Source organism: Elaeis guineensis, chromosome 5 (assembly GCF_000442705.2).
Source record: "Elaeis guineensis isolate ETL-2024a chromosome 5, EG11, whole genome shotgun sequence".
NCBI lineage: Eukaryota > Viridiplantae > Streptophyta > Magnoliopsida > Arecales > Arecaceae > Elaeis > Elaeis guineensis.
This window is the reverse complement of record NC_025997.2, coordinates 15,299,869-15,310,752: the sequence shown is the minus strand read 5'-3', so window position 1 is coordinate 15,310,752 and position 10,884 is coordinate 15,299,869. Positions and strand designations below refer to the sequence as shown.

General features: G+C 37.7%; 1 protein-coding gene across 1 annotated transcript; it reads left to right on the top strand.

The window, feature by feature from the left end:
* Positions 1-884: 884 nt before the first annotated feature.
* On the top strand, positions 885-4,231 carry LOC140857942 (uncharacterized). The gene is made up of 5 exons (XM_073257353.1): positions 885-1,006; positions 2,212-2,369; positions 3,061-3,340; positions 3,771-3,940; positions 4,047-4,231. Exons 1-5 carry the CDS (start codon positions 885-887, stop codon positions 4,229-4,231), a joined length of 915 nt encoding a protein of 304 aa, XP_073113454.1.
* The last annotated feature ends 6,653 nt before the right edge of the window (positions 4,232-10,884 follow it).

Here is a 10,884-nt window from a genome sequence, read left to right as displayed (position 1 = left end):
CTTTGTCTGTAGCACACATTGTACATTAAATTTATCCAAAAATTTTTCTATTTGTCACCAAATTTTAGCTGAGTTGATATATTGTACATTAAATATATCTAAAAAATTTTTTATTCATCGCCAAATTTTATCCGAGTTGATATATATTTTAGAGTTTTAAATTCCTAATAATCCTACCAAACTTGGATTTTTCCTTCCACAAGTTCCATAGAATCCTAGTAATAATACAGTACGACACAATAGCAAATTTTTTCAAAAAATTTTCCATTCCCAATTAAATCCGAAATCTATCTTTTTTTTTTTTAGTTTTAAATTTCCAAAATTTTTATCCAACTTTGGACTTTTACACGTAGATAAAGGCAATAAAAAGAATAACAAATTAATATTTTTATATTAAAAAATTCGGTAACCATCTCAAAAGCAACGCTGAGATAGTTAAATAATGTGCTGAAATGATTGCAACAGTTTTCGATTCAAAATATGTTATCTTTTCATTGACTTTGTCTGTAGCACATAAGGTAAATTGAATTGATCCAAGAATTTTTCCATTTGCCTTCAAATTTTAGCAAACCTGTTATATATTTTAGAGTTTTAAATCCCTCGCGATTCTGTCAAAATTTAGATTTCCTTCCATACACGTCTTAGAAATAAGTAAATTTTTTTGAAAAATTTTTTAGAGTCCTAATAAAACCGATATCTATCTTTTCTATAAATTTTAAATCTCTAAAAATTCTATCTAATTTTGGAGTTTGTTTTCTTTCAGAATCCTAGAACAAATAAGCTAAGAGATCTCTTTCATCTTTATCCCACGTATTAGCACCATAAAAGGTTGGGTTTTGCCGAACCACCGAAAGGCGTGGGGAAAGAGAGAGGGGAAAAAGACGATGGGTAACGTCTTTGCTCGCAAGAAAATTTTCAAGTGGAGCATCCGGGGGTTCTCGTCCATCGAGAATAATATAAAATCTGGGTATTACTCCGGGTACTTTGAGGCTAAAGGATACCGTTGGTAAGTCTTCTGATAACTTATTTTCATAAAGATTAATGTTTTTCTTCTGATAACTTATTTTCATAAAGATTAATGTTTTTCTTTTTTTTACAAACAAGATTAATGTTTTTTAAAAAAAACTTTTAACTTTAATGTTACTAGAGATTTCATTTTCTTTCTTTTTTAGAAGTATTTGGAACTGACTTTGTTAATGTTTTTCTGATTAAACTGAATATAAATTAATTTGTGTATAGACGGAAAATATTAGAGATCACCTATATGATATATAGGATGGCACGATAATCCATGGTTATAGAAAACGATATTTTGAATAGTGCATACTACGATTTTACATCAAATAGCGTATATTATGATTCATATAGAACACTGCCTAAAAAATTCAAATGGATTTTTATATGCAGTGATCATATTTAAATTATCAACTCTTGAGCCAAAAAGAGAAGATCTCCATAAGCATAAAAGTAGAAAGACAAGTCAAGGTGAGATTCACCTCACAATCTCATGTTTCTTAAGTTTTACCTAGGTTTCCTGCCTGCATATAGTAGCAATACTCCGTCCAAGTTCTTGCAAAGATGTCGTATTGGTTAAGATTTAGGTGTTATTGTTATCATGTAGGATAGATATAGTGATCACTAAACCTTGTTTTGGATTGTATAACCATCACCACTTTAAGATGAGGTTTGACTTTAAGAAAGCTAGGTAGTTTGGTTTGCTCCATCATGCCCAAACAAACTACTACATGGGATGTTGGAATTTTTTTTTTTTTTTTTTTTCATATTTTAAAGAAAAACAAGAGTTGAGTTTAATTTAACAGAAATAGAATAGTTAGCCTGGGTGAACCAAGGAAATCCTATGGTACTATGGTAGAATAGAAAGCCGGGGAGTCAGTAGCCTTATCTTTCGTAACGTGCACCCTCCCTCCTCCTCCTCCTACTTTTTTTTTTCAAGCTAGCTTTCTGAGTAATGTATTATAGTATTGATGGTTAGGATTGTCTAGAAAATACTTTGTGAGTGAGGAAGCCTTCATTAACATGGCCAATATCTAGGAAGATTTGAAAGATTTTAAAAGTTTTCTTCTTCATGTTTTTCAATTTGAGAAATATTTTGGTCGTAATACAACTATTGGACATGTCGATTTTTTATTTTCTGACTATTTTACACATTAAAAGATGCCAAAAATATGTTTGGTTTTTCTTTTTTTGCAGGAGGTTGAAGTTGGTTGTATCGTCGGAAGATAAGACAAGCTACCTACGTTTAGGTCTTTGTCTAGATGTTTCTTCTCTGCCTCCTCCTGTAACGCTTAAAGTAGACTACAAGTTGGGGATATATGATGAATTACATGGCAACCACAAATGGGAAAAAGGTAGCATTTAGACTGTTCCCATTACAAATTAAATTGTTTTATGCTTTTCCTGAAACTTTATTTTTTTTTTTTTTTTCATATGTTGTAAGGAATATTGAAGTATAAAGAAAAAATCAATGTTGCCCAAATTTGCCTACATTTTATTTATCTATTTATCTAATTCCAAATCCAATTTTATTGTGATCAAGAGGGCTTGGGCAGGCGTGCAAGCAGGATGAAGGACTAGGATTTGCAACATTCTTACAAGTACCTTTTAGATGAGATTGTGAGTAGACTAGTTCATGAGCTGGGCTGCCTTTATTGCCCGCTCGGTCTCGAAGCTTTTTGGTTGGGCTCGGATGGTTTTCGATCCACTTATGAAATTTGCCATTATCATTCTCTCTAAGCTTAATACTTAATATCTAATAAGAAGCAACGGCATCGCATATTCTTTTCCCAAAATTCTCGAATGAGGTTTTCTTTATAACCTTTTGAAAGAAAAGTCTTCTGTGGATTTGTATATTCACATGCTTTGTTATTGTTGTTGATTATGTTTTTTTTTTTGTTTTTGTTTGATTCATTTATTTTAAATTTTTTATAGGAAGCAAATTTATTTTAAATTTGTTTGATTCTGTGGATCGCTTCCCTTTTGTCCATTTTATATTTTTGTTGGAATAATGTTCTTCATCATAATGCTTCGTGGAATATCCAGGCAAAAACTATTTCGCACCTGGTTATACTTGTTGGAGTTTGTCTATGATGCCCATCAAAACATTCAAAAGTCGAGCAAATGGATTCCTAATCAATGATGATTGCTTTTTAAGTGCCGAGGTTACAAATGCCTCTCCTGTTGTACGGCACATTGGTGCGTCTGAATGCTCTTTTGTACCAAAGCAGATGATCTCTTATTCAAACCGGTGGACTATCAGAAATTTTTCAACGATACAGAAGCCTATCAGCTCTGAGGTTTTTGAAGCAGGCAGACTCAAGTGGTAAATACTTGTATATTGTTCCTTTTATCTTGAACAAATTATAACTACTGATCTATTGTAACAATGAATGATTGTCGTGCAAGTTAATTTTGTAAATCAATGTGGTAACCATATCTTTGTAGATCAAAGATAACCCTAGGCCGAGAATCTCAATTACTAAATAAAGCATATCAAATCAATCCTACCATTCTTATAATAATAGCAGCAGCAATAGTAGTAGTAGTAGTAATAATAATAATATCTCATCTACCAACTTCCATGGTGAATATTTTGAGACAATGATTCGCAATTGGACTCATCTGGTCACTGCTGCCCTTGGTCTATGATTCAGAAACTGGTAAAATCCACTGTTTCCAAGCTAGTGTATTATATATTATATGCAAATGTTCATATTTGATATTCTGTTTGCTATTAGTTATTGCTGATGCAGTCCATGCGGTATGTTTAGGCATCTGGCACTCGAGAAGACAGTTGATTTTATTGTCCTTTGCCTGAAATTGGATCAGTATACCATCAAGCCACCCAATTCTGCAGAAAATGTTAAATTTGCTTTGCACGTGATGGACCAAGTTGAAGGCAATCATAAGAATCTTCTTTCAGGTACAGCCCCCCCCCCCCAACCCAAAAGTCACTTTGTTTTGAATCATGGGATCTCCATAGTAAGTTATACAGTAACATAATTATATCATTTTGCATTCTCTTGCAGGTCAACATGCATTTAGTTCGAAGATTAACAGTGTGGGATGGCAAAAAGTTTTGCATCTTGAAGATCTCCAAAATCCATCGAATGGCTTTCTTGTGAATGATACGTGTATCATTGTAGCATCAGTCACAGTCCTTGGATTATCTACCTATCATGACGTGCTACTTTCGCATTATGATCCTTTCTGAAACGTTCGTTGATCATGGAACTTTTAGAGCTAGAAGGGGTTGAGGTGACTGAGGGAAACCCAATAAGAAAATGAAGACTTTGGAGAACATTTTTTACAATTTCTTTTATCTCCATTCCATGACTAAATTTGTTTTTCTGTTATTATATATGTATGCTTCTTAGATTCTATGCAAATAATAAGGCAAACTCTCCGTATTTCTGTTCTCTTCTCCTGTGAAAGTAGTATAGTATAGACTACCCAGCGATGAAGTGTTCTATTGGCTCGAGCTTATCCTGATAATGCGGTGCCCCTCTCTCGCAGAGAGGGGCTTTTGTCTCACCAACTCCGTTTGCTTTTGAAGCTGGTTCTATCAACCAAATCTTGCACGAACTAAAAAAAAAAAGAAGAAAAAAAAAATCTACATGGTCTTTTTTTCTCCTCCAGCCCAAAAGCAGGGTTTGGTTTGAGAAGTTGGTTTGGCCCTTAGAAGATGCAAGATAGATGGGTAAACCAACCTAAATTTTATAAGATTTTTAGCCTAAATTTCCTTTAAATAGAGGGAAAGGAGAGACTGTTTGTCGTAGCGCTATAATGGCACTTGCCTTCTCTCTAACAACCAATGGCCACCATTAGCTAACAAAGTCCTTTTTATAAACGAACATGGGCACGCCCAACTGGCCTGTCTCCTAAAGCTTCCCACCTGGTGAAGCTCCCTCTCTCCCAATGTAGTAACTCAGAGCAGCCCTTTTACCGATTCTTGATTCTTGATTGTACCCCATCCAAGCTTCATGACATAATGCGCAATATCATTCTTGATGATCAATATCTTGATGATCATTTATCCTGGAATTTCCAAGTTCCAAGCATAGAATGAATAGGATTCACGTTTTAAAAAGAAATGGGTTAAATTAACGCTTTAGATCCTCGGGTAGTGTAAAAAAAAACATTTATAAGAATGAATTATATCATCAATGGGACTATCTGTAAATCTTAGGTTCAATGGAGATTTACCCAAAAGAACATGGAAAACCAACGAAAAGCAGATGTAAGGATGGATATGTGCGGGTGTGTATTTAATCCAATAATATCGGTTATTCAAAAGAAAAATTTTGGATACTTATATATGACTAAGAAATTCAAATAATATCTTTCAGCTAGTTTTTTTTTATAAAATTTTTAGTTGTTACAAATAGTATCAGAGCCAATTCGACCAACAGCCTATATACACTAGGAAATACTGTAGCATGGATTTACTGAGTGTTGGTCATAGTATTTATGAATGGATATATGGATTTGGATCCATGGCCTGACGAGAATGCCAAGATTTAAATGAGAGAAGTGTATGAGAATCTGTATGGGCATATATTTAGTTCCACATCGATTATTGACTGAAAAATCTAGTGTACTTACACAAAACCAACTCAAATAATGCATTTCGACTAGTCTTTTTGGTTAAGACCCTAGGATGTTACAACACAACTTGCTAATACTATCAAAAGGAAGTAATTTGCTGATCAAAATTAGCATTTTGGAAGGCCCTAGAAGTTGACTTCATTGAGAAAATATCATCGGTTTCATCTTCTAATGGGAATATACGAATAGCTGATTGGTTAATAGATGGAAGAAGAGAACAGCTTGACTCACCCAAGAGTTCTGCTAAAAAGGATCAATGAAACTCTCCTCTCTCACCGCTGCCTCCTCTTCAATAATTTATATGGGAAATGATGGATGAAAACAAGCGCAATCAATCTCTACGAAGAATGTGGCTCATGTTATTCACAGGAGATAAATGTCTATTCTTTAATTTTTCTTCAATCTAGGCTCTTCAAGCCCCTAGGAGGGTTAAATTTTTTTCGCTAGAAATTGCAATATTCTCGAATTCCATGTAAAGCTCTTTTACATAGATGGAGCTTGCTGTGTCACTCTTCTTTAAACTATCATCTTAGCCTTAGCTGTACTACAGATTTTCAGCATCTTGTAGTGACTTGTGCTTTTGCTGAGCATTATAGGAACCTTCTAGCCTCTGCTGTCATTTGTTTTAAGGTAATTTCTTTGTCAGCATTATTTTAGTTTCTGAATAATGCCTTGGTAGGCAAGGAGGCTAAGGCTGTGACTGCTTAAATGGCTTGCCTTGCATGGGATGTGAGGAACAAGCATCTATTTCAGCAGGAGCACCATACAATAAAAAGCTTACTAAGTCCTTGTTTATGTTTTTACAGTGACGTGTTTCAGCTTTTCCCTAATTTTTCTTCTGTGGGAATTGAAACTAAATCAAAAAGCTGGGGCATTCCAAAGCTGATTACTCAGCATTCTCCTTCCCAAAGATTTATTTCTTGGATGGCCCCTCCCTTTGGAGTGTTAGTTGTTAACTTTGATGGGGCAGTTGACATGATCGAGCGACTGTGGGCTTTGTTATATGCGATCATAAAGGGACTATGCTTTTTGCTGGTAGGAGAAAATTATTATCATCTTCAGTTCCATATACTGAGTAAGTACTAGGCTTAGATGGTATTGTGTTGTACACATTTTAAAACTTATTTTAGTGCAGGGGATTCTGCTATGGTTGTGTCATGGATTAACTTTTACTTTGAGTGAAGGTTTAAACATTCTAGATTATTTAGGATATGGTGAGGTGGAAATCTACTTTTCAAAGTTTTCGTAGTCTTACATATTTGCCGAGAAGAGAATCAAGCATCTGATTGGGCAGTGGCTAAAGCATTTGAAGGTGATTGTTTAGTTGAAAAAGGTGCGGTGTTGCCTCCAAATTTCCTTGTACTTTGGATGCTAATGCACTGCAGTATCCTTCATCGGGCCTGCTTAACTGGTTGCTGTCAGTGCTTAACTTCTGTCTTCTTCTATCTATTATCTGTGTTATTTTTTCATGAGCTTTTATGTCGCAGTTACTGATGATCCTCCTGTTAGATGTACCAACAAAAACAAAAAAAAAGAAAAAAAAGGGAAGGGAACAAGAGCGACACAGCAACATGGTCCTTTGTGTGAGACTATTCTTTTCTGTTTGTTTTCAACTCTCTTGTGGCAGATGATGATTAAAATGCATATTACTATCACATCCACAATCCAAAATTGCGAGCCGGAGGTCATGGCAACTGTTGTATGCTCATAGAAAACTCTCTCTATAAGGATACAAGATATCTCATCATAATATTGTGAAGCAACAATAGAAAAAAATCAATAATTAATGTTCAACTTTAGTTCAAATAACAAAATCAAATATCTTACAAATAAAATTCCATACACTACTAGAAATAAGAATTTCAATGATGGATATTTTTTATGGATGTAATTTGTCACAAATTTCTGACGGATCACTGAGAGATTTCTGTCACAAAAGGAGCAACAAAGCATAATTGACATCCCTTAAAATCTCTTACAAATTTCTGGCGGATTATTTATCAGAAACTATTTCCAACTACTCTAGCTCAATTTGTCCGACTACTTCAGCTTGACAGACGAATCAAACTATCCCGCCATCACGTCACTTTGTTAGAAAGACACAGCAACAGATTGCGATTGTTTTATCGAGTGTTATTAATATTCATGGGGATAGCAGTGTTTTGATGACATAAAAATCTAATAGAAAAATTTTCATAGACGTGTTGCCTTTCCACCGCTCGGTTTATCGACGATCTGGAGAATGGCAGGTGCAAGATGGTGGTCCGTGCAGTAATGAGAACGCTTCACGATCATATATTTTAGCGTAAAATCAGAAATGTTTCCATAACATGGGCTTCTTTCATTCATCCATAGAGATTTAGGTGGATTTTTCGGTGCCATATCAAACGATATGCATGGAATGACAATCCCAGGCATTTTTTTCCATATACATGGAATTTCGATATTGCGTAGCAAAAGATAATTCTATTTTACCAAAAAAAAAACAAAAAAGAGAGAATTCTAAGCGTTTGATGTGGAGGGGTTGCTGCCGAGGTCCTCCACCTTCCCTTCATGCCTGCGGACTGGAGACTTCTTACCCTCTTGGGTAGGCTTCTCCTCTTGCTTTTATACCCTTATGTTCGAGTCATAAGTATAGATAGATATCTGACCAGGATATCATCTCTCAGGATCTTTTCGATACCATGCGTTGCAGCAGAAAAAAAGAAGAAATAAAATAGAAAACAATCAAATACGTAGATCAGCCAAAAAAAAAACTCGCCTCCACGGGGCATGCAAACTTCACTATGAGAAAAAGAAATATTACAAAAGAGATCATACCCTCAACCCTTGTACACCCAATCCCTCCCTCACAGAAAGTTCTCCCTCATAAAAGCTCTCTCTCAAGGAAGACTTCCCTGAACCCCTGAAGCGATCACTGTCCGCTGTCTAGAAGCTTCACTGCTTCTGCTCCTCTCAACGTCTCGTCGCCTCTCTCTCTCCGTGGATTCTCTAATTTTTTGCTGAAGGAAACCATGCCACGCCCCCTGATCCCATGAAAAGGCCTTTTATAAGGGCTTAAAACCCAAAAAGAACAGGAAACAGACTCCTATGATACCCAAAAGACCATCCAGGACCGTCGGATCGTGACCGACAGCTTCCTGGGCCATCCGATCATGACTTGGCCCATGAAATAGGCTGTAAACCATGAGAAACACTAGGGAAACGACATCCAATCCACTGTGGACCGCGAGAAACCAAGGAGAAATGCCCCCTCGGTCCACAACCCCCTCTATGCACCACTTGGTCCACCGTGGACCAAGATCCAGGCTCCCGCGCAAGCATGAGTGGGCCTGGGCCGCACCCGCGTGCATGCGCCGAGGCCTGGGCTGCGCGCAATGCTGCGCACAGCCACTCCACTGCCGCTACACCGACCGTCGATAGTCTTCTACCACTTCGATTTTTGTGCCAACTTCAAGCGGTCATATCTCGACCATTCGAACTCCGTTTGAAGTGATCTTGGGCTCATTGGACTTCATTTTTCATCACGGACCTCACTGCAGGCTCAATATAGATCAAATTTTGAAGCATCAAATTCTAACAATCTCCATCTCGATTCGATATTCGGTCTCCTCCTAACTCTGAGAGCCTTTGGATCTCCTCGTTCCCATATCTTGGGGCAATCGCCTGCTGATCATGGATGGACAAACATTGGAGTCGAGCCAAACCACTCAATCCCATCTTCATCATATGCTATACTCCTCCTGACCTGAGATCTGCTCGAGATATCATCCTGCGGTAATAGGAATCTCACCTTGTGATATCACCTTTCATCCACCCGAGTCTCGCATCTCATGCCTAATCCACCTCCACCTGGAGCTCCACCTCGCTCTGGGCTCCTCCTGGCTCCTAAAACTCTACCTCATATTGAGCTCCCCGTCAGGTAATAATGTCCTCTCCTTCTCTTCTTTCCCTCTAGAACAATCTTATCGCTACGTAGCACCTTCAAGATTCCTCCACTAGCTACCATTCTGTAACCTCTCTAATCCAGTCTGCTCAGTGAGATAAGATTCTACCTGAAATTGAATATATATCGGACCTCCTCCAATCTCTTTACTGCACCATCATGTATCCTCCAGCTGACCATCTTGATGCCTCTGATCACACAGTTTGATCCATCTAACAGATAAACAGTGCCCTCACTATTTTTCAGAGAGTCAAATTGCTCCTCTCTGCAACATATATGATAAGTGCATGCAGAATCTAAAATCTACTGCTGGAAAGAAGTAGATACCTCATCAGATATCTTCAAGATATCTCTCTCTAAATAGCTACTGGCCATTGCTACAGTAGCCATCATCTGATCCCTGAGTTGAGGGCAATCTCTAGCTAGATACCCCAACTCATCACACCGGTAATATCTGATCTTGCTCAAGTCTCTTTTGGACTTGGACCATCCTCGTCACGATCTCTTATCGCTCCGTCTACCATCTTTTGCTCCTCCAAAAACCACCAAAGCTGAGCTACCGTCACTTGAGCTCGAAGCTGAGTTCTCCTTCCTGAGAATCTCATTCTGGAGAATTACCGCGGTGACCTCATCTATCTTGATGGTGCTCTTTCCCACTAGAAGAGCAATCATCAAGAACTCATACGATGGAGGAAGTGATGCTAGCAAAACAAGCATCCTGATCTTCTCCTCAACATTCTCGTCAATGCTGAGGAGGTCGGTGAGGATCTTCTGGAATTGGCTGAGATGCTCTTGCACGCTGTATCCCTCAGCCATCCACAGCTGGTAGAACTGCATCCAGAGAAAAAGAGTGTTGGTGAGAAATTTTGCCATGTACAACTCCTCGAGTTTCGACCTCAGTATCATCGAGGAAGTCTCGCTAAGCACATGAATCACCACCTCATCCGTTAGGTACATGCAGATGGTACTCACGCCTGCATCTGAAGCCATCTCCAATTCTACACCTCCATGGTGGTCGGCTTCTCCTCACACAAGTGAGCATCGATCAACCTTTGCTGGATGAGCACATCCTTCATCCTTGCCTGCCACAAGGAGAAATTATACTTTCTATCAAACTTGTTGATCTCCATCTTGATTGATCATGTCTTCTCCATCTTCAGTCTTGCTCACCACTACTGCAACCTGCATCCTTGTACCATCTCGCTCTGATACTACTTGTACGTGGATGTCTGGCTAGGACACCACCTCCCAAGACCTTTTCAATACTATGTGTTATAGCAGGAAGAAAAAAAATAAACTAAAAAATAATCAAA